The following is a 27,596-nucleotide window of genomic DNA, read 5'->3' as shown; positions in this document are numbered from 1 at the left end:
CTAAAGAAAGCAAATGCTTAAGAAGTCAAGTCTGATGACAATGCTTCTCTGCATAGAGAATACCAACGAAAATATCAAAATCATAAAAAGGGCTAGATGAAAATTCTAGAGACTAAAAGCACAATAATTCATAATGAAAGAAAGTGAGCCCAGACAGTATTAAAATTCACACAAATAAAACAAAGAGCACGGATAGAGGCAATTCTTTAATTATAAGAGAAAATATAAATTTGTATTTCTTCTCCTTCTTTCTCTTACCTGATTTAAAAAGCAACTGTATAAAACAGTTCATACACAATTGTGCTGTTAAATAGAAAACATAAAGAAATGTAATATATTTAACAATAAAAGCACAAAAGATAGGTAGGTAACAAAACTGTTTTGAAATAAAGAGATGACCCCCAAGGGTAACTTGAATCTGGGGAACAAATGAAAAGATCCAGAAAATGTAAATAAGGTTAAGATAACAAATGCTAGAAACATACACCTGCTCTTTTTTCTTCTCCCAACTTCTTTAAAAATCACAAATAACAATTTTAAGAATGTATTTTTGAGATTGTAACTAAATGAATAAAACATATGCCCCAATGATAACCCAAGAGAGAGGCAGGGGAAATCCAGGCACGCAGGAGCAATGTTTCTTCTCCCTGGTGTTGTTAAGTATGAATACTAAGTGAATTCTGATCAGATAAGCCCTAGGGCACCCACTAAGAATACAGTGAATGATCAATAAATGATTCAAACTCCTAAAATACTTAACGAAAAGCATTATAAGGAAAAAGGTGTTAAATGATGTCATGGAAAGGTGGACAATATGCACAAAGAGAGAGAGATTTCAGAAGAGGGATAAAAACTGTCAGAAACTGAGTCCAAAGAAAAAGTAATAAACACGGCCTGAGGCTGAGGACTTCCTTTTGTGGGCTCATTAGCACCCGCCACCATTATGTAGGCCAGAGGATCCGCACTGTTGCTGCTTATTAGGATTTCTTATTACTGAGACCATTCATTTTTATCCCCATCAGAAATGGACAAAAACTCTTATTCTCCAGCATCCATATTAACAATTAGTACTCCAGAGTTATAGACAGGGCTGCAATAGAATTGATGGCTAAGTCAATGTGGGCAAGTTACTTCATCTCTCTGAGCCTCTATTTTCTCATCTATTAGAGGCTTCTTCTCTGGATTAATAAATTAGAAAAAAAAAGGTATTTCTTCTGATGAGAACATATCTTCCTAAACTGGCCTGGAAACCAGAAGTCCTTTCTCCAATCAGTGCAGCCTCACTGGGCTCATGGGTCAGCTCCCAAAGCATGGGCTGGTGGGATTTAAGGATGCACTCACCACCTTGTCTGTTGTGTTTCTGCAGTGCAAATTACCTGGTAATATCTGATGGTTTGGTCACCCTCACTAGACAAGATGAGACAGCTCCCAGAGTACTCTTTGGAACGGTAATAGCCCTTCACTCACTACTGGGCAGCTCAATTTCTTCCGCCACTTAGGACTGGCAGAATCTATTGATTGCATACATTCGGGTAAACTCCTTCCTTGTAACTCTTTTTCCAACATTATACAAAATTTCCACGTGTGCATTGCCAAAAGTCAAGTCCTTGAATTGCTAGGAATTTGGGAATCAAAAAAGCAACCTCATGGGCTGGGGATGTGGCTCAAGAGGTAGCGCGCTTGCCTGGCATGTGCAGGGTGCTGGGTTCCATCCTCAGCACCACATAAAAAAATGAAATAAAGATGTTGTCCACCAAAAACTAAAAAAATAAATATTAAAAAAATCCTTTCTCTCTCTCTCTTTAAAAAAAAAGTATCCTCACATTTTTTAAAAAATGTGCCAAAGATAACATGTATGGCACTCTACTGAAACTGCTGGATTTGGGAGAGACAAAAACAAGAACATTATGAAGTTTGCAGGCTGGGTATAGGAGAAGTCTCAATAGACATGGATGATTTATGCATCTATAAAACACAAGATGCTCTTTCTAAAATTAGTCATTTAATTCTTATTTGCCCTTGTTTCTTTGCCTGCCACAAAGAGAAATTTATGCAGACTCTGAAGTTTAGAAAAAGGAATGTTTCCCCTGCACCTATTGCCAAATACTTTCTTCTTCTGAACATGAGCAAGAGTTGCCAAATGGAGAATATTCCACACCCCATCTCCATTCCAGAGTAGTTCTATGCTAAGATGTAAATGATGCTACTTTGTAGTAGCAATAGCATCAAGCCATAACCACACAAAGAAAGCCTAGGGATATTTCAAATGTATATGGTCATATCATATGCATATCATTAAAACATCACACAAAGGTACAGGGAAACAATTTGCAATGCTTATGAGGACCAAAGTGAGCATCTCTCCTCTGCAATCTGGTGATGGCACCACTCACACATACCTCTCTCCCACTTCCTCTCTTCCCCCAGGAAATACATTTTAACAAAGTGATTATAAGTTGCTGATTTCCTTTCTCTCGTTCCTCCCATATCCCAGGAACATGCTTCTTTGAATTCAACAGTAGACATGGGCAGATATCAAGATTATGAGATTTTAATGGGCAGAGACTAGAATTTGTTTTTGTATACGTATTAACTTTCTTGGCACAAGAATTATGCCAGGAAATTGTAACACAATGTGGCAAAGAGGAGTTAAGATTTCTTAGGATACTAAATAATCCACACAGAGCAGGTACCACCTACCACTCACTTGGAGAAGGGCTAATCTTTAAGGAGATGACAGCAGCGTTTCAATCCATCCCCAAGAGCCTCTTTGACTTTGTCATTGCGGAGAGTGAAGATGAAAGGGTTCAGGAAAGGGGTCACCACAGACACCAGCAGTGATGCTACCCTGTTGTACTCAGCTGCCTGCGTTTGCTTGGGTTTCACATAGAGGAACAAGCAGCTACCATAGCCAATCACAACGAAAGTGAAGTGGGAGGCACAGGTGGAGAAGGCTTTCCTCTGGCCTGAGGCCGAGGGGATCTTGAGGATGGTGGAGATGATGTAGCTGTAGGAGACAATTGTAGGGGTCAAAGAACCAATGATGATGAAAACAGCCATCAGAAAAAGAATAAACTCTATGAAAAGAGTATCATCACAGGACAGTTTGAGCAACTGTCCTCTGTCACAGTAAAAATGATCTAGAAAATTTGATTTGCAGAAAGTAAACTGAAATGTGGCATAAACTGGCCAGATTTCAGAAAGGAACCCAAAGAGCCAAGACACAATTACCACAGAGTTGCAGGTGCGGCTGGTCATGATGATGTTGTACCTCAAAGGGTCACACACAGCCACGTAATGGTCCACAGCCATTGCTCCAAGCAGTGTGAACTCTGTGGTCCCCACAGCAAGGTACAGGAAGAGTTGGACAACACATCCAGTCAGAGATATTGTCTGCATCCCAGGGAGCAGCAATCCCCAAAGCATCACAGGAACAATTATGGTTGTGATCAGGATCTCCAGGACAGAGAGGTGAGCGAGGACATGGGGGACTGGAGACGTCTGTCAACACCGATAATGGTGATGATGACCATGTTTCCCATTAGTGTCACCAAGTAGAAGAAAAAGAATAGAGCAAAAAGAGTGCTGCGTAGATCTTGGGACCCAGGAAAGCCTCGAAGGCAGAATTCAATGGCACTGGAGTGGTTGTCCATCACTGGGTCCTCGCTTCTGCTTCTTGAGAAACCTGGAGAACAAAATAAAGAGAGCATTGCTCCACATGGTCCTGCTCTCATGAGAGAAGGAAGATCAGGATGAGAAACTATTTCCCACCTGAGGACCAGGAGACATGCCCACCACTGTTCTCTGCACACAGCCAGAGCTCACTATGGAAGCATCGAGTCTGTAAGTGAGGTTCCCTTTTTACAGTGCTCACTCTCTTGAATGGTGGAGATGCCTATTGGGGTGAAGAAAACCTCCCTTATTCTTCTCTGCAATAAATATGCCTTTTGTCGAGGTGAAGGAGCCTCAGGTCTTTTAAATAGGCCACTGTGTTTTTAATTTTATATATTTATTTTTTAGTATTTTATAGTTATACATAAAGTGGGGTTCAGTGTAAAATATTCATAAATGAATATAGTAAAATTGACTGTATTTGAATCCCCAGAAATTCCACATTTACTCCCTTCTTTCCTCCCATGATCCCCTTTCTCTATCTATTGGTTTCCCTTTCTCTTAAGTTTTTCTAATAGGTGCATTATAGCTACCCGTTTTAAGGCTGCATTAATCAGGCCACTCTGGTTCTGGAATTGCCCAGTTCCCTCCCAGTTAACTGCCCTAGAGGACACCCAGGCATTCCAGATGATGTTCAGGATTAGACTCTGAGCCCTGGCCCTGGACAGTAATGGCCACGTGGAGACACACTGTGGGCCACTAGGACCCACTTCCTTACTGTTCCCAGACTTTAAAACCTTCACACCTCAGAGTGGCCCGATCTCCACCTGAGAACCCTGGGGTGTGGGACAATTGCTGAAAGCTGACCCAGCTTCTCTAACTCTATTTTTCCTGGGAAGTCCTGGGAGGAAGAGTACCTGGACCAGAAAGGACAGCCCTGGACCAGCAGATGCTGGGATGCCCGGAACCTGCCTCTCACTTATCACCTCTTCAAGGACTTCTCCAGTCTCCCGACTCAAAACAGAAAAGCAGGCTTGATATTTTTGGACTTTACTTTTTTCATAGCAATTTCTGTTGCCTGACTTTAAATGTCTAATTGTTTATTCACTCTTCATTTAACTTCAAAAAAAAAAATGGAGTCATGAACAGAACAAAAGAAAATGCCTGTCCTTTGGAGTTTATTATAGTCAAATAAGAGATAAGGGCCAAATGACACACAGAAGAAAAGGAAGCACAGCACATACAAACTAGTATATTGATCATGCCATATAGAAAAAAAATGAAGTCAAGAAGGGTATAGGAAATTTTATTTTATGTATTTTTCATCTATGATGTTCAATAATAAATTCTATGTGGGTAAGGACACCTTAAAAACCTATATTCTAAAACTGCCACAGAAAATTTATAGATATTTACACACACACACACACATACACACACACACACATACACACACACACATACATGTAAACAGGGTGCAGTGGAATGAGGATCACAGGTTTAAAGCCAGCCTCAGCAACTTAGCAAGGTGTAAGAAACCTAGTGAGACACTGTCTCAAAAGAAAAATTAAAAAAAGGGATGTAGATGTGGCTCATTGATTAAGTGCCCTTGGGTTCAGTCCCTGATGCCAAAAAATACACAAACATGTATTTGTGTTTGGAGAAGGGGTGGGCACTCATGCTGTGCTGTGTCTGTGCAGCACTAGGGTGCTCTCTGCCCAGCAGGAGGACTTGGATCTGAGACTGTCCACTCTGCTGCTCCCCTAGCCCAATCCTCAGGCTCCAGGTACCTGGTTTTGTAAGGCAGCCAGGCCCTGAACCTGCCACCAGCTCCCTCCTACTGTCCCCTTCACAGAGGGGGACCCTTGAGAAGGCACTCACCTCTACACAGAGGCTTTGCACACTCTTGACCCCACTGGTACTGAGTTTCTGAGCTGCAGCTGTCTCCACTCCCGTGAAGAAAGAAGTGGTCCTCATGCAGGGGCTCAAGAAGAAGTCCAGGAATAACAGTGCTGTGCAGAGTTGAGGGTCTCCCTCTCCTTGCCTCTCTTCTCCTCCCAAGAGGACTGAGCCACGGAGCTCCCTCCTCTTAATTAGCCCATGTTCAGGGACTCCCTAAGCAATCAGCCTGGGGAGAGCAGAAAACACTTTTAGTTATTTCTATTTTGACCAATTAAATTTTAGAAGTTTGGAAAGTTTTTGTTGAGTGGAAAACCCTGAAATCCTACCATCAGGGACTTCTTCATCCCAGGCCACTTCCCCAAAGGCCTCAAGTGGAGCTTTCCAAAAGACTACGCTTTTCATCCCAGGCCAATCCCAGGTTTCTCAGCTCCTCAGAGCCCAAATCAGCTCCTTCCTTCCATAGGAGGCATCACAGCTGGCCTCTAAACCATGCACCAACTTCCCTGAGGCCCTGCATACTGGTTTTGGTCACAGCCTTAACTTCACCCCAAATCCCCCACGCAGCCATTCATTCTCTGCAGGCTGCTGCTCTTGGTACTGTGGACCCTGCAGGATGCTGTAGAGAGGGTTGGCCCCTGAGTCAAGCTCCACTCCCCTCTGGAAGGGCTCAGGTTTTCACTCTTGCGCATGCGCACAGCTGTGAGCCTTCGCCCAAGGTTCTCCCAGCCACTTCTTTCTGTGGCAGCTTCTGATTACCAGCTGGGCCCCTTCAAGATGGGGAGGGCAGAGGGAAGCTTCTGCAGGCAGCTCTATTCACAACATAGAAAAATGAACAAAATGTAACTCGGAAATCTGCTTGGTGCTGGAAAAGATGGAAAAGTGAGGGCTAGGACCTATTTCTATGGGTTTTGATTTTCCTTGTGAGTATGCTTGTTAAATCTGAGAATGTCAGTTGGTACATTAGGGTGTAAATCGGGAATAATATTTCTTCCCAAATCCTTAAAATGCCAAAACTCAACCAGTTTGCTACCTAATTTTAGAGGAAATTTCTAAGCTTGGATCTCCATTGTCTTTTTAAAAGAATGCTCTGCAAATCTGTTCTGCAACCTTTTCTTTGTCATGTACTAACAAATCAAGATCCCTTTCCCTGTGAACCTGTATTGCCTCACTCTTTTTTCCCAGCATATTCCACTGTGTGCATGCTTTATTCTTCTTAGCTAGACCTCTGTGGTCAATTTTGTCATTTCCATTTTTATTATGAAGTATGTTATAAATATTTCTCAGACATTAATAAATATGTAAATAATTGTTTATATTTGGAATCTCTCGCTGTAGATTTCTTGAAGATACATTATTTTTTATGGTGCCAAACTATGTTCTAAAGACTTTATATTAATTCACACACTTTCCAAGACTGTATTAGAGAACTTTTGTTTGCCTGATCTAGGATGAACAGAGGTATAATTAAAATTTAATTTTAATTTTAACCTGAATAGAACAAAATAAGATACCTAAATACCAATTAGCAAAACTGATAAAATGAAAAAATCTTTTAAAAGATAAAAATTGTCCAAACCAACTCAAAAATAAGTAGAATGACTGCATATTTCTAAATATATCAAGTAAATAGAACCCATAGTTACAAATCTTCCTTCACAGAAAACTCCAGATCCAAATCCAGATGGCTTTACTGTTATATTCTATCAAATATTTAGGAAAGGAATAATACCAATCCTACACAAAATTCTCTAGAAAATTGAGAATGGTATACTTCCCAATTCATTTTATAAGTCCAGGATTATCCTGACACCAAAGACTATACAAGAAAATAAATCTGCACACAAATATCCTTATGAACAACATGCAAAAATTATTAACAAAATAGTGTAAAAATCAAATCCAGCAATGTGTAGGGAAGGTAATATATGTATATGCAACAAATTGGTAATTTTTATGTTAGAAACATAGGTTATTTATCATTAGGAGATCAATCAATGTAATTCACTGTGTTACCAGAATTAAAGGGGCAAAGGCTATGGATCAATTTTGGGGGTGGACTGGGGATTGAACTCAGGGGCACTCAACCACTAAACCAATCCCCGGCCCTGTTTTGTATTTTATTTAGAGACAGGATCTCACTGAGTTGCTTAGGGCCTCGCTGAGTCGCTGAGGCTGGCTTTGAACTTGCAATCCTCATTCCTCAGCCTCCCAAGACACTGGGATTACAGGTGTGTGCCACCAGCCCCAGGCCCATGAAACATTTTCTAAACATTTTTTAGTTGTTGATGGATACAATATGCTTTATTAGCTTATTTATATATTTATTTTTTATGTGGTGCTGAGGATTAAACCTCACACACACTAGGTAAGCAACTCTGCCACTGAGACATAACCCAAGCCCCCCACTGATCATTATGCATAAGGGCATAAAAGGCAGTTGACACAAATCAACTTCAATTGATTTAAAACTGAACAAACTAGGAGCAAAAGAGATCTTCCCCAAACTGACAAATAAAATGTACAATTAAAACCTGGCACTAACTTCAAACTTACTCATGAAAGTCTTGATACTATTCCTGCAAGATAGGGATCAAGGTAAGAATATCTACTCTATTTCTATTCAACATTATAATGAAATTCTTAGCCAATTCAATAAAGCAAGAAAATGGAATTTAAAACTTATAGTTAATAAATAAAGAAATAAAATTATTTAAAGATGACATACTCCAATATGTTGAAGCTCTTAAGAAGTTTTGGAGAATTAATAAATGTGATTATTAAAGTCACAAGGTAAACCTACATGCCCTTCAGTGAATGAATGGATAAAAAATGTGGTATATATACACAATGGAATTTTACTCAGCAATAAAAGAGAATAAAATCATGGCATTTTCAGGTAAATGGATGGCATTAGAGAAGATCATGTCAAGTAAAGTAAGCCAATCCCCCAAAAACAAACGTGGAATGTTTTCTATGATATAAGGAGGGTGACTCATAGTGGGATAGGGAGGGGGAACATGGGAGGAATAGATGAATTCTAGATAGGGAATAGAGAAGGGAGGGAAAGGGAGGAGACAGGGGATTAGCAAGGATGGTGAAATAGGATAGACATCATTATTCAAAGTACATGTATGAAGACACGAATTGGGTGTCAACCTACTTTATATACAAACAGAAATCTGAAAAATTGTGGTATATATATGTAATAAGAACTGTAATGCAAAAAAAAAAAACCCACCAAAGTACATGTATAAAGACATGAATTGGCGTGAACATACTTTATATACAAAGATATGAAAAATTGTGCTTTATATATGTAATAAGAATTGTAGTGCATTCTGCTTTCATGTATTTAAAAAATAAAATCAATTAAAAAATAAATAAGTAAAGTCACAAGATAAAAGATCAATATACAAAAATCTCTGGTATATTTAGTTGTACACATTTGAAATGGGAATATAAAAATACAGTTTGCAATAACATCCAGAAATATGAAGAAAATGAAGGAATACATTTAACAATGTAAAGTCAGATCTACACAAGTAAAAATATAAAACACTGCAGGGTAAAATTAAAGACCTAAGTAAATGTTGAAATACTTTATTTTCATGAATCAGAGAACTCAATTTGTTACAATGTCAATTCTCTCCAATTTAGTCTATAGATTCAATGCAATATCCATCCAAATTATTAAGGACCTAAAAAGCCCAAAAAAAGTGTTTAAAAGAAAAACAAAAATCTGGAGGTGGGTGCTCATACATAATATCTAATTTTAAGATCTACTATAAGGCCACAGTAATAAAGACAGTATGGTAAGTAAACACATATACAAAAATAATAGAGAATTCAGACTCAGATCCAAGTATATATCTTCTATTGACTATAATGACACTAAATTTTGGTGAATATGTGGAGCAACTAGAATTCATATACCTGGCGCTGAGTGCACAATATGTATAATGTTAAAAATTAAGCATACACCTAACATACCAACCCATAGTGTCCCATTCAGATACTTTACTGAGATAAATTATGTGTTCACACACCAAAAAAATGTGTTTATGTATGTATTTTTAAAAACTGCCAACAACTCATGCGATAATGGTTAAGTGAATGAACAAATAAATTGTGGTATATCCATACAGTGAAAATCTAGGCAATTAAAAGGAATTCACTACTGATAGAAACATCCCCATGAGTCATGGTTTCTAAAAGGTTATGTTAAGCCAAAGGATCTAGACATAAAAACCAATGCTTTATTCGTCTAGTAATAAACCTAAGAAGTACAACCTCCACCCCTTAAATCAATACCAGCAGAATGCAAATGGTTACCAGAAACTGAGCATGGGATTGGAAACTGACATGGAAGACACACAGAGAAACCTGTCAGGTGATGAACATGTTGTATAATTTGATTGCAGTGGAAATTTGGACTGTATATGAATTTGTTAAAACTCATTACACTTTGCACTTAAGTACTGTTTTTACTGCATAAAATTGAAATCCAGTTGAAAATATTTTTTAAACAAATCCAAATATGTAACAGGTAATGTCACTCCTTTTCAGGGGCCTGATGAGCAAAAAAATGAGGTAAAGTCAGGAGAAGGATGAAGGTAACCCTGGAGTGACTCAGAAGGCAAATAGAGTAAGTGGAGAAAGTGTGGTTATTAGACTGTGGCTTTGGGGTGGGGTAGGCAAGAGGTGAGAGAGCAGAACAGGATGCAGGAGGAGGAAAGAGCTCATGTAACCCTAACAGATATCAGAGTGTGACAAATGACTCCTAGACATTTCTCCCAACAGGTGTCTCTTTGGCCAAGTTCTTCCAAAATGTCTTTGAGTAACTTTCTGCAAACCCTCCTTTGGGAATAGAGAATTTTTGTCATAAAAGGAAAAACAGAAATCTCCTTCCAATACAGCCTTTAATTTTGAAAGCACAATTTTAAATTGTGCAACATCTTTGGTAAAAGTGGAAGGATTTCAAGAAAGCATCATGAATAAATTCACAAAATTGGAGTCAGGTAACCTGAACAATTCTTTTTTTTTCTGCTTATGAGCTATGAAATGGTGCTTATTAGCATTCCTCTGAGTTGCTTTTCTCATCTATGATATCAGGGCATGGATGTACATGATATGCATTTTTTTTTTTTTGTTTCATCTCTTCCTTGACCAAAGTCATGGAGCAGGAATGGATTCATCCTTGGCCTTCCGGATGGAGGACTGAGCCTCTCTGCCTCCACAGAGGCTCTCCACTGGTTGTTTTTACAGCTCTCCTCAAAGCCAACTTCTTTGTCAAAACCCCACTTCTCTCTGAATATCTTCAAAGACTATTACATGCCACACCTGATCCAGTGCATGAACCCATCCTAGGTTACTGATTTTACAGGTAGATAAAACTGTTTGGTGAACAAGGTTAATGCCAAGATCATCATGTCTTTCAGCTTTCCCACTGGGAACCCAGGTGAAAAAGAAATCATCTTGTCCAGGGAAAGGAAAAGCCACTTTGGTGACAGAGTGAAAAAGACAGTGTTATTGCCCCAATAAGCATTATTATAGATAAAGTATGCATTATTATAGATAAAGCCATTGCTCCGCATATAGGTTCTTTGTCCATAAAAAAGGAAATGAGAAGGAATCTTTCACTTGACTGTCATCAAAGCCTCCTGCCTGACCTTCATGACTAACCTTGCCTCCCTCTGTCTGCTCTCCTCTCATAGCAGGCCCAGTGAGCTTCTAGAACACATCTCAGAATAGGTCCCTCCCATGACTAAAATCTCTCTCACTGACCTCTGCCTAAAGCCCCAAATCCTGTTTAAATGTTCTCTCTCTAAATCATCTCATTCCCCTGCTACCCCACGCTGCCCTCAAACACCTAGTTAGTTTCTCCTTGTCCCTCCCAGGGCTTTGTCTCACACCCCACCTTCCCTTGAAGGGTTCATCTGTCTCCCACCCAGCTCTGCCTAAGCACTTGCAGATACCAGGATATATCACTCTCCTGCAGATGCCTCCCCTGACCTCGGCAGACACATCCAGGTGCCCTGCCAGGGCGGATGCTGCTGTCGGGGAGGACCAAGGTACTCACTGCCCCAGCCACACTGGAGGGTCTCCCCAGAAATCAACCCCAAAGAGGAATGCTCCCCAATATTACAGCCCCTCATCAGAGACAGTGGGCTTCCAAGGCCTTATTGGTGCAGGGGTGTAAATGCCCACACCCTCACATCTCCTTTATGCTACAATGGGGGTTATTCCAACTGCCCACTTTCCTTTTCAAAATGATTCCCTAATTGTAATTGTGTGTGTGTGTGCATGTTTGTATAATGTACAGTAATACCAGTCTTCATCAAATATGGTCTATGAATCCCCTTCATCACTAGTGTAAGAATGTGCTCCAACACTCCAACACCCTGTCAAAAGCAACAGTTACCAGTTACTCAAAAAATATTCTGGTTAATTTTCAACACTTTTTTATTTTGTGTTTCAAGACAGAATCTGACTAAGTTGAACTTGTGATTCTCTTGCCAGGACCTTCCAAGTACTTGGGATTGTAGGCCTGTACTACAGGGCTTGGCTTAAGTTTTCTTTAATTTTAATTGTGAACAATGTAAAATGCCTTTTCTAATTTATAGAAATGTTTATATTCCTCTTTAATGAATTTACTGGTTTTCAAGATGATTTTGTGTGTAAATTAAATAAACCTTACTTCACATGTTTTTAATTTTTACATTTTGTTCTTATCAAGTATAAATATTTTATTCTTATGCATTCATATTTCACAGGTTTTTAGTCTCTTGGGATCTGTGTTTTCCTTAGAAAAAGCCTATATTCATTTCCTAAATTAATTAAAAAGGAAAAATTCTCATTTGTTACATGTTATATTAAAATCTATTTGAACCATCTGGAATTTAGATTTTTGGAAGCATAGGGTGTCGGGACAAGGTTAGGGTTGTTCCAGATATTCTGTCAATGGAATACATGTGTCCAGGACAACCTGAATGAGGGAAGAAGGAGGACATAGGGGACCAAGAAGGACAGAGGGAGAGAGCATGCTAATGCAATGCCCATTTCGAATATTCTTAGCTCGACAATGACAGGGACTGTGCAATGGAAATTATCTATATTACTTGATAAGTCAAACCTAAAAATCACAAAGAAGAGAAAATTTCAAAAAAAAAAGGAAAGAAAAGAAATTCTGCAATGCTCAGTTATTGTTCACCCATCACTGCTGTCCTCCTGAGGACTTGCCTGAGCCAGAGAGCTATGGATGGAAGTGACACAAATCACTTTAAGAATAAGCTTGAAGGACCAGCTTTCAATTCACCATTCTCTTTCTTTCAAAGGGTCATGGAAGAGTGTGTTAAAATGGAGCTTCCATCATCATGGGCCCTGTGCAATAATCATGAGCAGAGTCGGGTTCCTGGGCAATGATTGGTAGACATGTAGCATCAATGGAAAATAATTGGGAGACATAATAAAGTCACTGAGTCTTAAACCACTGTTTGAAGGTAGCAAAAGATAACTAGAAAGTCACCTCTTCTCCCATAAACTGGGGTTGTTGTTACCTCCTGTCCTAAGATTCCTGCTAGCAAGGATGACAGAACCCTACCCTGATTGTTAGCTTGCTGGAGGCAAGGAGGTCAACTCCCACTCTCTGCCAGCAATGAAAATATGCAGAGATGTGCAGGAGAAAGTTGGAGATTGGATGCAGAAAAACAAGAGATGTAAGGGATCAGAGCAGCAATGTGAAGCTTTCAGAGCCCAAGCCCACCATAAAAACAGAGGATTCCTGCAGCATACAAAGAAATTAAGGATCCAAACACCTAGAGTCAGTCATCCAATCCTTTCCTTCTCCCTTCACTACCAACAAAAAGAGGTGAGTTCAGTAGATCACATATACTTCTTTCCCAACCAACCAACATTTTAGAGGTCTCCTCCACAGTTATGGTATTGATCACCAAACTTCTTCAAATAACACTTGGGAGAACTAAAAACGTGGGCACCATTGTTCAGAACCTCTATGCCCTATCTCCCTAGATCCCACATACCTGGATCTGGGAAGGAGACAAATTTCCAAATGGAAATTCTAAATCTAGCCCTAGCCATTTACCCAATTTGCTCAAATTTCACTTCTATGGGGGAAAATCCTTTGTAACTTTTCACTGTATCCTCATTTTCTCTCCATTGTCCCAGGAGGAAAGAGACTGCCAAGAGGTATGCCTTGCCTTGGAACTGAGTCTAAGCCCTTCTACCCTGTCTTCACTCAGATCACCTTGGCAATGTCACTTCATCAGAGCACGGGACTCTCATTAACCTAAGGAGCATCACCAGCATCTCAGCAGTCCCAGGAGGCTCCCTGCCTTCCCCTCATTCCCACAGAGAACGCTCTGCTGGAGAGCAAGCTCCCATCCAGCATGAGCTCAGTTCTAACCAGCATCAAGAAACCAAGGTCCTGGAGACTGGCAGATAGAACCAAGAACACGCATCCTTGGGAGATAAGAAACAGCCCTTTTCCTCTCTGATCTCTCAAACCACTTCTTTCCTCTCTCCCAGACCCACACCACTGTCCCCACTTCCCACCTGAGCTTTGTAGTGAGATAGGCTAAACTTGAATTTGGAGTTCAACATAAGCACTGGTGTTATTTGGTTCACCAACTCACTCTACCAGCAGTGCCTTCCCTGCCCAGCCATGCATGAAGCCCTGTGCTACCCTGCCAGCTTCAAGATGCCAATAAAGGGCAATGATGGCATATGTTATGTTACCCATGTCACAGAGTGAACCTGTTAGGAGACTCCGGGCATAGGTGTCTAAAGGAGAGAAGCACAAGGAGAAGACTCAGCTCTTTGGCTAAGGTGAGTGGCTTGTTTGTACATCCATCAGATTCACATTAGTACAGACTCAGGATTGATTTTGGATTTGGTCAATGCTGGGTGTAGAACTGACTTACTGTTAAGTTTTGTCAATGACAAAGGTAGAAGCCTTCTTTAAATTGGAATGCTATTTCTAGGTTTCTGGGACACCACCTCAAATGAAGATTTTAGGGAGCCTGGAAAGGAGAAGAGTTACCTGTATACAGCTTTGCTCTCTCCATTCCTAGTAGGCTTGTTGATGCTTATGTGCTTTGGGGTTTAAAATGTTTCACAATATCCTTTTAGTATCTAACATTGTACACCACGCACACATTGCCACTAAGGCAGTATGGAGAGCTGGTAGACCAAGCAAATTTAAGCTTCATTAGCAATGACTAAATTAAGAACAATGAAAAAAAAACCCAACATTTATTTGTTGAATTCTTAGTACAGTACATGTAAATGACTGTATCAAGTGACTTACTTATTTAATGTTTACAGTAACCCTAGTATTTACAGTAACCCTATCTTCATTTTGTCCCTGGAAAGAGTCATTGAAGAAGTCAATAAAAGAGGAGCAGTTTTCTGGTCCACAGCAAATAAGAGTTGGATGCAGAATTCAACACAGATAGTCCCCCCTGCCCCAGCTACAAAAACACCCGTCCATAGCCCATGCTCTGTACCATGAAGGGAAAGAGAAGGGACACCACAGTAGCATAGAAGGCCATCAGGAACATCCCTGACTACCTGGCTGGCACTGCAAAAGCAGCTGCCTGGATTCCATGGGTATACCCCAGACTCTTGTGTCCTTTCTATTTTTAATGTGTGCAAGCACATACCAGAGGGTAACTAAGAAAAACTAATTTATCAACACAAAACACTGACTTTTTGCTAATTTCAAGGTCATAGCTGTAAAAGGAGGACAAGTGAAGGCCATAGTTGCAAGATGTGGACAAGTGAGAGTCTTTAGAAAACAGTGCAGAGAGATTTCCAGGGGTCCTTTCAAAGGGTCTTGGTGCAGAGCTTCTGGGGCATGGCACAGGGTCCCAGCACCAACCTCCATGGGGTTCTGGATGATTTTCCCTAATCTTCCCTCTTTCCTTCCATGTCTCCTCATCTCTCTCTGTCCCCCCCCCATATTTGGTGATCCTCGATTCCTTGTCTGTTTATTTCCCTTTTATTCCCTTCTTGTTCTCTCTCTAAATGTCAGTGTCTGTTGCTCTGCTTTCTTTCTTACTCTGTTCCTGATTTCCCTCCCCTTATCAATGGCTGGCCACACCTTCCCTGCTCCCCGTTTCTGGGTGATTCTCATATTCCCTTTGTTGTTCTGTTGCGTTTGCTCTATGTCCTCCTGTTCATCACCAGCTGGCTCCTTGGCTTCCTCTTCCTGTTCCTTGTCTCTGTTCCTGCCTATCTCTGGTCCATGGCGTCAGGGTCCATGATTCCTCTTTCCATCTGGGTTTCTTGTTTCTCTTACATACAGAGATACAAGCCCTGGATCATGGCGAATCTGAGCCACACTGAATTTGTGCTCTTGGGCTTCTCCTCTTTTGGTGAGCTACAGGTTCTCCTGTATGGACCTTTCCTCATGTTGTATCTCATCGCCTTCCTGGGAAACACCCTCATCATAGTCATGGTTATAGCTGACACTCACCTGCATACTCCCATGTACTTCTTCCTGGGAAACTTTTCCCTGCTAGAGACCTTGGTGACCATGACTGTGGTTCCCAGGATGCTCTCCAATCTGCTGGCCTCTCACGCAGTCATCTCCTTCACTGGCTGCATGGTCCAGTTCTACTTCTACTTTTCCCTGGGTTCCACCTCCTTCCTCATTCTGTCAGATATGGCCCTGGACCGTTTTGTGGCCATCTGCCACCCACTGCACTATGGAACCTTGATGAGCTGGGCTATGTGTGTCCGACTGGCTGGGGCTGCCTGGGCAACTCCATTCCTAGCTATGGTACCCACTGTCCTCTCCCGAGCTCTTCTCAACTATTGCCATGGCAACGTCATTAACCACTTCTTCTGTGACAATGCACCTCTTCTGCAGCTGTCCTGCTCTGACACCCACCTGCTGGAAATCTGGGATTTCATCATGGCCCTGGCCTTTGTCCTCAGCTCCTTCCTGGTGACTCTCATTTCCTATGGCTACATTGTGAGCACTGTGCTGCGCATTCCCTCGGCTAGTGGCCGCCAGAAGGCTTTCTCCACATGTGGCTCTCACCTCACCCTGGTCTTCATTGGCTACAGTAGCACCATCTTCCTGTACATCAGGCCTGGCAAAGCACATTCTGTGGAAGTCAATAAGGTTGTAGCCTTGGTAACGGCCATCCTCACCCCCTTCCTCAACCCCTTTATCTTTACCTTCCGCAATGAGGCAGTGAAGGCAGTCCTACGGGGACAGATGCAGAGGCTGAAAGGCCTTCATGAGGTATTATCCTGAGCACCAGAGACCTGACCAGGCTCTCAAAAGCAGTTCAGGGAGGAGGCGGCAGAGTACCTGGCTGGATGGGAAGCCACTGTCCAGTTTCTTTGGATTTTTCCTTTGTGCCTCTGAATACTAACTACAGTGATTTTCAGTGCTATGATATCTGGCCTGAAGCTGTCATAGCCCACCATCAGAGTGCATCCACAATCCCTGTAAGCTATAAGAACTCTGTAGGTAGCCCAGAACCTGGGAGTCAGCTCAGGATTTTCGATACAAGCTAAGTACATGGCCTTTGCTTTCAAGGAAGAGAAGCCAGGAAGTGTTCTCTAACCAAGAGCTATCAGCCAGGCTCATGTGCGTTTGTGTGTATGGGCATGTATGTGTTTTTAAAGTGTGCTTATCTACCACTGTGTGTGCCTCATTGATGACTTTTTGCATCGTGAGTGCTTGGGTTACATGGGATTAAACAGAAAAGTAAAATTGACCAAAACAAATTATTTTCTGTGTGTGTGTGCAATTATTTATATAATCAGTTACCTGTTTATTTATATATTTAACCAGATTTACTCTACTTGTCAGGCACTATAATAGATACAAGATAAAAAGTTAAAGAAGGTGCACAAAATCCTCATCCCTACGAAACTCAGGCTAGTTAAAAAATAAAGGCTATTTCCTGTGGAATGAGGAGCATTTCCACGGTGGTCTATGGCAGCCTCATCAGAGGAAATGCAAGATGACTTTTGGGGGTTTTCAAGACCACATGATGTGAGAGTAACCAGGCTGAGGCTGAGGACAGATTCAGGGACACACTGAATACAAGGTGGACATTGTGTGGACATGAAGCATCAGGCCCCCTTGTGCATGAGAAATACAGAAAAAATGACATACATGAAAATAAGATAAATCTCCATTGGCACAATGACAAAGCTTTCAGGAAGTATAAAGTTTTCAGAGAATGAATATGCAGAATTTTAGATAGAAAAAATAAATTGTTCCATGTATATTAGAAACATTCAGGTATCTGAAGGCAGGGATTATAATAAATCTGGTGCATTCCTTTGTCCAATTGCTACATGTGTGTATGAATATGTATGTGTGCATAGGTGCACATGTGGGTAACATATGTGTATGAATATGTATGTACACATATACAAGCGCTCACATGTATGTGTAAGTATAAAATCCCTGAAGACACATTGTGCTCCATATTCCCCTTGGAATGAAATAAAATCCATTGTCCTTCCCTCCTCCATAAGAGTCTGAAATTGTAAAAATCTTGCAGTTACTGTGGCCTCGGAATAAAGATGTTCTTGTAGTTATAACTTATGCATCATTTTCTAAAACATGCCAATTTAAATTTTTCTACCATATTGTTTCTGTAAACACGCTTTCATCTACCAAACTACCTTCCTTTATTTGTGGTCTGTGAACTACGAGCAAGGGTGTGTTCCTAGTACCACTTACTTGAAAACAACAAAAACTACTAATTTGTTCTAAATGTCAAGCTTTAAAAAATTTACTATGTGGAAGAAAACAAGGTGTTTCAATGTGGGGTCATTTGGTGCCTTCAGAGGATAGCTTCAGAGACAAGACTCGAGGAGGGCCCCGGTGGTTCTCACACGGGCTCCCTGGGCCACCCCAGGATGCTTCCTTCCTAAAGGAGGCATCCCTTTCTCTGGCTTTCTGAAAGTGTACTTCTCCTTTGCTGAGACGGCTGTCAGCCAGAGCAATGGCGCTGGTGTTTGCTATTGCTGTAGAATTAATCGATTTTTTATCAGATTTATCTGTGCTCACCACTTTGGAAGTATTTGTAGGATAAAGGAAAGGATGATGAATAAGTCAAGAATTTTCCTGCTGATATTATCTCTTCACACTTCACACACCAATTTTTTTCATATTTTCCATTCATTTATATCCTCAAAGTCATTTCTTTAGAAAAGATCATCACCCATCAGAAGCAAAGCACTGCCCAGTGTTGGCCATTTGAAAGGAAAGAAATGTGGATTCTAACTTCAAGGGGTTCCCCATATCCTGAGATGGGGGAAGTACAACAAATTTTTATACATTTTGGTGACAGCACAAGAGAGGTGCTGACTCTTGGGCTGCAGCCAAGCAGTGTTTCTGACATTCTTTAAGAAATACGGGAACCATGGTTGAGAGGAAAACAGATGGCAGAACAACAGTGGAATCTGATTCTTTGACTTTGTTTCTATCTCTCTGTCCTTGAAATCTCTTCTTATATCTGTATCAAAAGTGGAAATATTCAGGGCTGGGATATAGCTCATTGGTGAAGTGCTTGCCTTGTATGCACAAGGCCCTGGGTTCAACCCCAGCACCACACACACAAAAAAATTGGAAATATTCAGACCTTATTGTCCTATGTACATATATAACTATACGGCCGATGTGATTCTACGCCATCTACATCAGAAGAATGAGAAATTGTACTCCATTATAGATGATTATGAAAGTACATTCTACTTCCATGTATAAGTAATTAAAACAAATTTAAAAATTTTTTAAAAATATGGAAATAACTGAAAGTTGGTATTTCTGGAATCTGAAGCTGCTATATTTGCCTCAGCCAAGCCCTCTTTTAGTGTGTATGATCAGTTCCTGTCTAGTCTTATCATGACGAAAATTCTGATGGCCCTTAGTGACAGTCATTGTGTAGTTAGTACCCACCACTGGAAGGAACTAGTTACTGGCAGGAGGCAACTATAGATTCAGTGTCACTTTTGAATAGTAGTGTTTTATTTTGAACACATATTTTTAATCCAGTTCATGAACAATGTTAATTGCATCATGGATTCAGTCCTTTGCTATTATGACATTGACCTAGGGAGATGAAAGTCATTGGTCTGTATCATTAATCTATCTAAGATCATTTGACTCAGCTGTATGGAAGCCAAGAGCCATACCACTCCATAGAAGAAGCTTTCACTGGAACCTACTTCAGGGTGATACAGGACCCAGAACTTATTTAAATACAGACAAAATCAGTGGCAGGAGTGCATGACTCAGAAATGTCTTCCCTGCCCCTGAACATCTTCCCACTAGCCCTCTATTTGTCTGGTGTTCCAGCCCCAGAGATTCACTGCTGTAGTTAGCAACCATTAGAAATACAGAGTTCTTAAGAGCTAGCCCAGAATCCATTGCCATACACTAAATCCCAATTGTTAAGCCATTAACTAGATTGTTTCTTTTAGTTGAGAGGGTTAGGGAGCAAGACATTAAGGATATGGATATTTCAGGGTGGGGAAGTAAAGGAATATAATTATTTTTTCAAAGAAATGTAAGTTGGGTCCTGTGGTGGCCAGCAGTAAGGAAGACCTGCATAGATAGGCTTTTAGGCCTTGGAAAGGTGAAAAAGGTTTTGGTTCAAAGTCTTGGGCTGCTTGTCTACAGCCCAGGAGTCAGCACCTCTCTTGTACTGTCACCAAAATGTATCAAAGTATATGGGAAATCCTTTGGAATTAGAATCCACATTTCTTTCCTCTCAAATAGTCAACTTCTAGGTGGCCATATTCATTCATGTATTTCACTGATTCTTTAAGTGTTAAATGTCTTGATATAAATAAATTCCTTGCAACAACGCCTGATAGATAATGCAGAAAGATGTAAATATTTAATCTCCAGCTCCCTATTTGCTGATTTCTAGCATTTGCCAACTTCCATGAGTGAACATTTCCATGATTTCCCATATAAAGTTGCTAACATGACGTCACTGAGTTTGAGATTGGGAAGAGATGCTCAGCAACAGCACTGGACAATATTTCCACCACCCTGATAAAAGTAAAATCTGGTAAATTAACTAGGAGTTGTGAATTTTTATCACCTTTGCTTTGAGCACAATTTTTTTGTGTGTTGGGGGGTACTGGGGATTGTACCTAGGGGTATTCAACCACTGAGCCACATGCCCAGCCCCATTTTGTATTTTATAGAGAGATGGGGTCTCACTGAGTTGCTTAGCGCGTTGTTCTTGTTGAGGCTAGTTTTGTACTCATGATCTTCCTGTCTCAGGCTCCCGAGCCGCTGGGAATGCAGGTATGTGCCACAGTGCCCAGTTTGATCACAATTTATTTGACTATGAGGTTGTGCTATTTAATTTTTAAGAATGTTTATATTTAAGTTCTGATGATTTCACAATTGATTCTCAGGAGGGCTCCAAAGTATCATGGACTAACATTCTGCCCCTGGGCCTTACCTCAGATTCTGTCCCCCATTCAACACAACATCTCTGCTGTTCTCCTTCCCTTAAGCTAGACATGAGCCAAGTCCTCTGGAGGTAAAATCATAGCATCTCCTTTATAAATTCTTCTTTCTTATGGACACTGCTCTCCAAATGCAAGAGAATCTGCCTTCATTAGCAGCTGCGCAGCTCACAACTCATGCCTGTGTTTCTGTCACCTCTCTCAGTTGGTGGAAATCTAACCTAGAAGTTCCAATTCTCCCACCCTGGCTTTAAATCCAAAGGGTTGTGTAGGAAGCCTTTGTCCTTGCCATGTTCAAGCTGCCCATGATTGAAGGAGAAGGGACATCAGAGACTTTCTTCTCTCTTCTCCATACACACAGAAGAGGAGAGCAGAAGGTAGGATCCCCCATCTTCTCAGTCCTCACACCCAAGTCTCATGCTCCCTAGAAGAACCTAACAAGGTCCCCAGGAAGGGCTACATTCTTGACCAACTCAGCTGTTGGCAGAGAGGGACACTGAGCATTTCAAAAAAGCTAAGCTCTCTCTGAACTGACTTAGGTTATTCGCAAACGTGAAGGCAATAAAATTCAAGCACTAAAGGCCTTCCTATGACTATATCATTGCCCTCACACACAAAGTTTTCTCCGCCAATGCCTGCTATATACAGTGTCATAATCACATGGTCTATTGTTTCAGTGAGTGTAACTTTCTTCAGGGAACATTCAGGTGTCCCCTGAGGAACCTAGATCAGATTAGTGAAGGCACACATGGCCACCCTCCAGAAAGCCCATTTATTTATTAATTCCATCTCCTAGAATTTCAATTGTCTACACCACACACCATTTTATGTCTATGTTACTTTACATATTCAGTTGCCTCTCAGAAGTTCACATTTCCTCTCAGCCTCTTCAACTGCTTTCCATACCTCAATATTCAACTCACATAACAAAAAGTTGTCTCAACTTAACTTTCAGTTTAAACCAAAGAGAATGAGGTTCTCTCCCCTGAGCTCCCAGAGTGCTTTCCATAGGACAGGTTTGTCCTCCCACACTAAGGCCTCAGTTCCTTGTATTGAGTGCTGTCTTCCTATCTCCTGTACCCAGGATACAGTGGGTATTCAATACATGTCAGCTTTCCTGTTTGCTACTGTGCTGTGCTGCTTTTTAAACATAAACTGAGAATTTAAAAGTTCAGATACATATGAAGAGAATCTGAACCAAGAAAGTGAGTATGGAGAACAGGAAATAATTTTCATCTAAAATGTCACAGAATGGCTGAAAAGTATGTCTTCATCATCAAGTATGCCATTTTGTATGAATTTTGCTTCATAAAAAATTTTATTTGTAAAAAAATAAAACAGAAAATGAGGTTTTTAGATGAGTTTGGGACAGGAATTAGCATTGCAACCTGAGACATGGAATACAACCTTAGTGGATGATAACAGAAGAGCAGTAAACACAGCCAGGAAAGAGGCTGTCCCACTGCATCTGTCTCAGTCGCCTAAGCTCACACCCCACTAGTGCAACCCCACCTAGTAACAGGGATGGGAAGAAGCAATGTGAATGGCAAGAGGCCTAGACGTTGTTCAATGGCAACATCTTATTTATCAATCTGAATACTTTGGAATGGAGTCTTCACTCATATGCTAGTTAGCCTACGTAACTCACAGGGGGACATATTGAGCAACAGTGAATGTTAATGGGAGTCACACCCAATGTAGAGTTTCAGTTCAAAATTTAAACTGTGTCACACAAGAGGGGGCTGCTTCACCATCTTTGAGTGCTGCATTCCTGGGCTTGATTTGAGCAGAGTCTCCAAGCCAGGCTGGTAAGTGTGATGCAAGGAGATGCTTTCACTTAAATGGAAGGAGACAGACCTGAGTGACCTGCAAGGTCCCTTGCAGTTGCTTTTGGGCATAGTTTAGTTCATAACAACCCCATTCACTTAGAACTGGAATGCCAAGATTCTTTGCAGCAAGTTAGAAAATTCTGATAACATTGTTTCCTAGGACATGTCTACACAGGAGGCTCATTCAATTTTGTGCACATCTAGGATTCCTGTTCCATCAAGACAAATGTATGAAACCAGAACATCTCTAGGCTATATCTCCACAGGATTCTAACAGCAATTCAGAGGCTGGAGAATGTAGCCAAAATCACTCAAGCAGTATAATGTCAGAGCAAGATGAAAATCTTACAGGTCCTTATCCTGGATACTGCCTCCAGAAATAGGACCAGAAATAAATGTCACTAAGAAAGGATGGCTCAACTAATAACAGATGTGACCTCCAATTCCCTCTTGCAGTGCCCTTCACTTTGGGATTGGGACAAGGGCCTCCTTGAACAATTTCTTAACTGCAAATTCCACCAGTGAAATGTTTAGATGGGTGCTGCTCAAAATATCGATGTGCACAGGTATTACTCCAGGGGGCCTGTTAAAACAGATTTCAATTCAGGCCTTCTTGAACAGGGCCTGAGATTCTATATATCTAACAACCTCCCAGGAGGTGCTGATGCTATTCCAAACATCATGCATGGAATACCAATGGAGCACAGGTAGTTTCCTTGAGAATGTTACACAGTGTATTGCTGGATGTGATGGGCAATTGCTATGGAGGCCTAGGACAAATGTCACCTTCCTCCAAACTGGCCACTCAGGGACCTCACATGTGGGGAACATGATAAGTGGGCTATAGACTGCCATAAGATGTTGACTGTTTTTAATGTTTAAAGAAGGAAATATGCAGAGTTGAGAATAACAGGTAGGAAGGAGTTCCTCCGGGGGAAACTCCAAGTGGATTTGTAGAGTGATTATTTTAGAAGGACAAGCTGAAGGAGAGTATATGTATATCAGAAGGAGATAATTGCTTCCCACTTAGTTCTTCAGTTTTTCACAAAGTTTGCAAGGAGAGCAAATAATTAGTCTCTTGAGAGGTGAAAGTCCTCAGGCTGAAAAAGTGTTTTCCCTACTGTTCTCAGCAGAGCAGGATGTGTCTACTTATTGGTGGTGAGCCCCCAATGCAAGCACTTCTTTTAGTAGAAAAGAAAGAAACAAAGAGGCAAGGACAGAGGGGAATGGAGAGAGGTACAGAGGGAAGGAGAAAGAAAGGAATAAATGGAAGGAAGGAAGGAAGGAAGGAAGGAAGGAAGGAAGGAAGGCAGGCACTTACATGGAGATCAAACTAAAAGGGTAGTAGTAGGAGACCAGTGCCTCTAGGTATGTCCTTGAACGCTTCCCCTTCCACCACGACTTTCTTCCTTGGTTGACTCCATGGGTGCCCTCCACACCATCACTGTCCACATTGCATTTTACTGCCAGGGCCTCTCCTCAAGCTCTCCTGTGGATGGAGCTGGTTTCAGAAGTAAGAGGAAGTTTGCACCTACTCTTTGCCATGCTCGGCTAATCCCAGCCCATTTAAGGCTCAATCCTGTGTAAGAAACCAGTCACCAGAGCTCCTCTCCCCCATGGTCTCATGACTCCCTCAGCCACCCTGACATTTCCAAAGAATGCCTTCTGGCATCTGTACTCTCCTAGTACCAGCCCACTCTATTGCCTCCTTCTCATCTGGCTTCTGCCATTTTATTTACCAACTAGAGATCCTGGAAATATGACTAGGCTGATTCCACACAACCCAACCCCAGAGGGCTTAGGCATCTCTTCCCTCCTCTGGGCCATGGGCTTAAGTTTCTGTGGGAGAAAAGAAGTAGCACCCTTGTGACAATTTGGATATGAGATATCCCCCAGAGTTTATGATTAGATCATGAGAGCTAGAGCCTCATCAGTGGATTGGTCCATTTGATGGATTAATAATTTGAAAGGACTGCTGTCCTGGGTAGTGACCATAGGCTGGTAGGCTGTGGCTGGAGGAAGTAGGTCACTAGGGACTTATCCTTAGGAATTATATCTTGTCCCCCTGGCTCCTCCTTCCCTCTGTCTCTCTGCTTCCTGGCCACCATGAGCTGAGTTACTTCTACTGCCATGCCCTTCCACCATGATGTTCTACCCCACTTCATGCCCAGAGCAATGGAGTTGGCTGACCACGGACTGAGTGTCTGAAACTGTGAGCCCAGATAAGCTCTTCCTTCTCTAAGTTGTTCTTGTGAGGCATTTTGGTCACTACAACAGAAAGCTGAATAACACAACCCTGCATGATAAAGAAGACAGCAAGTCTGGGAGCGGTGACGCAGCTTTCCTTTCCCTGTTGAGTGTATGGAAAGGACACGGCCCTTATGGTTTTCTGTAAGAGGCCTGAGAGGCTGGCTTCTGGAGAGGCAAGAGGCACTGGGGCCTCACAGGGAGAGGAGGGCAGCTTGGGTGGGAGCAATGGAAGTGTGCAATACCTGCTGTGTGGGGTTCCAGGCTCTCTGTTCTTCCCAGAAAGCTGCCCATTTTCAAACCCCACCCTACACCCCGAGAAGGGAACACACCAAAAGTAAAAGTTGCACACAAAGAAACATAAGGGGATATAAAAACAACCACAAAGTCAAAACTGAGCTAAGATTTTTTTAAAAATATTTATTTATTTATTTTTTAGTTATAGATGCACATAATACTTTTATTTTATTTATTTATTTATTTTTATGTGGTGATAAAGTTCAAACCCAGTGCCTCACTCCTGCTAGGCAAGTGCTCTACCACTGAGTTACAATCCTCCCCGTGGGGAGACATTCGTAGCAGATTTTAATAACAATAGCAACATCCACTGAGTTCTGAGGATTTATGAGATCATGTTCTAAGAATTTTATTTGGAGTTAAGTGTCTCACTTAACTGGTATCATTCCATCACTTTTACTCCATGTTGTGTGTTCAGTAGCTCTTTGTAGTGTAAAAGCGGAGACATATATGTGCTGACATGGGAGTGAGAGGGACTAAGAAAGAGAAGACGGAGGAGCCCCAGCCTGGGTACCTAGTGCCCACTCTGCAGGGTACTGAGGTTTTTACTCCTCATGACCGCACAGGTACTCACCAGCCCCTTCATCAGTGGACAGCTGGGTCTCTCTGGAGGTTCCTTTTTGTTACATCGTCAATGACCTCCTTGACCTTTTCATTCCAGAAAGTGAAGATGAAGGGATTGAGGAAAGGGATTACCACCACAACTCTCAGGTTCACCACCTTGTTGAGGTGTGTGGAGTGGCCCTTGCCTGGCCTCATATAGACAAAGATGGTGCTGCCATAGCCCAGAACCACCTCCATGCCATGAGATCCACAGGTAGAGAAGGCCTTCTGGTGCCCAGAGGAGGAGAGGAGTGCAGCACTGCAGCCACTCTGAGGATGCAGGAGACCACAATAAGCAGCATGGTGGTCAGCACAAAGAGCCAGGACAGGAAGAAGTCCATGAGCTCAGGAAAGCTTGAGGAGTGGAGCAGTGTCACAGAAGTAGTGGTTGATGACCTTAGGACCACAGAACCAGAGTTGTGCTTTCTGTGTTTTCAGGGTGGGGGAGTGATGGAGAAGAACCCAACCACCCAGCAGGCCACGACCAGCTTCACACAAACTGGACTACTCATGACAGTTGAGTAGTGCAGAGGGCAGCAGATGGCCACATAGCCATCAAAGGCCATGACTGAGAGGATCAGGAAGTTGATGGCACCCAGAGGGAAGTAAAAGAAAGACAGAATAAGACCAGCCAGAGACACCATCTTGGGAGTTGATAGCAGGTCTGCCAGCATCCTAGAAATCACAGAATAAGTGATCAATATCTCTGTGAGAGAGAAGATTCAGAGGAAGAAATGCATGGATGAGTGGAGGCAGGAGTCCAGGCAAGAGAGGACAATAATGGCCAGGTACCCCAGAACTGTCAGCCCATATATCAACAGGGTAAAAGCAGACAGGAGGATCTGGAACTCATAGAGATGAGGAAATTCCAGGAGCACAAATTCTCTGACGACACTGCAGTTATTCATGGCACTTGATGCCAGTTCTCTGTGATACCTGAGAGGTCAGGAAACCTTAGTGGAAAATAGCCATCAACTTCCTCCTCGGCCAAGTCCCTTGATGGTTGTCCTGGTTCCCCAAGTTTACCAGCCTATGGGCATGGTAATTTCAGTGTCCAGAAGGAACATTACCACAGGCAGAAGTTTCCCTGGGGCAAGGAATAGACCAGGTTTAGGAGTCAGCCACCTGCTTCTTTTGTCTCCAACTTATTCATTCTACATATTTATTAAGCTCCATGTCTGCAAGATGTTGGATGGGTCTGGAGATAAAGTGGTAAACGTTTTCTAACTTTCAAATTTAGGTCCTTTGATCCAATAACAGGTGCTAAGTATCACTTCTTTTCCTGTGCTGGAAACTGTGCTGTGTACCCTACCCACCACTACTTCTCATCTTTGTGCTCAATCCTCATCCTATTTTTCTTCTCTGGGACATTTCAGACTACAAATAACCCATTTTTTAAGCTGCTTTCACTCTTAACTGCAAGGTTGCTGTCCTCTCTATATAAGTGTTCCTCCACTTCTGACTTTCCCTTGTCCGACCACTTTAGCTGTCTTTCTGTCATTGTTTAAAATAAAAGCTTCCACAGTTCTCTTCTCATTCTTTTCTCCTTTAGCCAAAGCAATCTTGAAAGTGTAAGTGAATCTCAAATCTGTGCTTTTGTCTGTCTCTGAGTCTCAGCTCACA

General features: G+C 41.7%; 2 protein-coding genes and 1 pseudogene across 2 annotated transcripts; 1 reads left to right on the top strand and 2 right to left on the bottom strand.

Moving 5' to 3' along the window:
• Window positions 1-2,718: 2,718 nt before the first annotated feature.
• Window positions 2,719-3,650, bottom strand: Or9a2 (olfactory receptor family 9 subfamily A member 2). The gene is given in 2 exon segments (XM_027943292.2): window positions 2,719-3,482; window positions 3,485-3,650. Coding segments are annotated over 2 exon segments (822 nt in total). The 5' UTR covers window positions 3,543-3,650.
• A 12,206-nt stretch (window positions 3,651-15,856) lies between these two features.
• Window positions 15,857-16,798, top strand: Or6v1 (olfactory receptor family 6 subfamily V member 1). The gene has a single exon (XM_027943335.2). It carries the CDS (start codon window positions 15,857-15,859, stop codon window positions 16,796-16,798), a length of 942 nt encoding a protein of 313 aa, XP_027799136.2.
• A 9,157-nt stretch (window positions 16,799-25,955) lies between these two features.
• Window positions 25,956-26,881, bottom strand: LOC139702909 (olfactory receptor 6V1-like; annotated as a pseudogene).
• Window positions 26,882-27,596: the final 715 nt, after the last annotated feature.

This window comes from Marmota flaviventris, chromosome 1 (assembly GCF_047511675.1).
Source record: "Marmota flaviventris isolate mMarFla1 chromosome 1, mMarFla1.hap1, whole genome shotgun sequence".
Classification (NCBI taxonomy): domain Eukaryota; kingdom Metazoa; phylum Chordata; class Mammalia; order Rodentia; family Sciuridae; genus Marmota; species Marmota flaviventris.
This window is presented reverse-complemented; position numbering and strand designations above follow the sequence as displayed.

Bases quoted from the DNA above. Each gene is read 5' to 3' on its own strand.
- Or6v1 (XM_027943335.2), top strand. From the start codon at position 15,857: ATGGCGAATCTGAGCCACACTGAATTTGTGCTCTTGGGCTTCTCCTCT.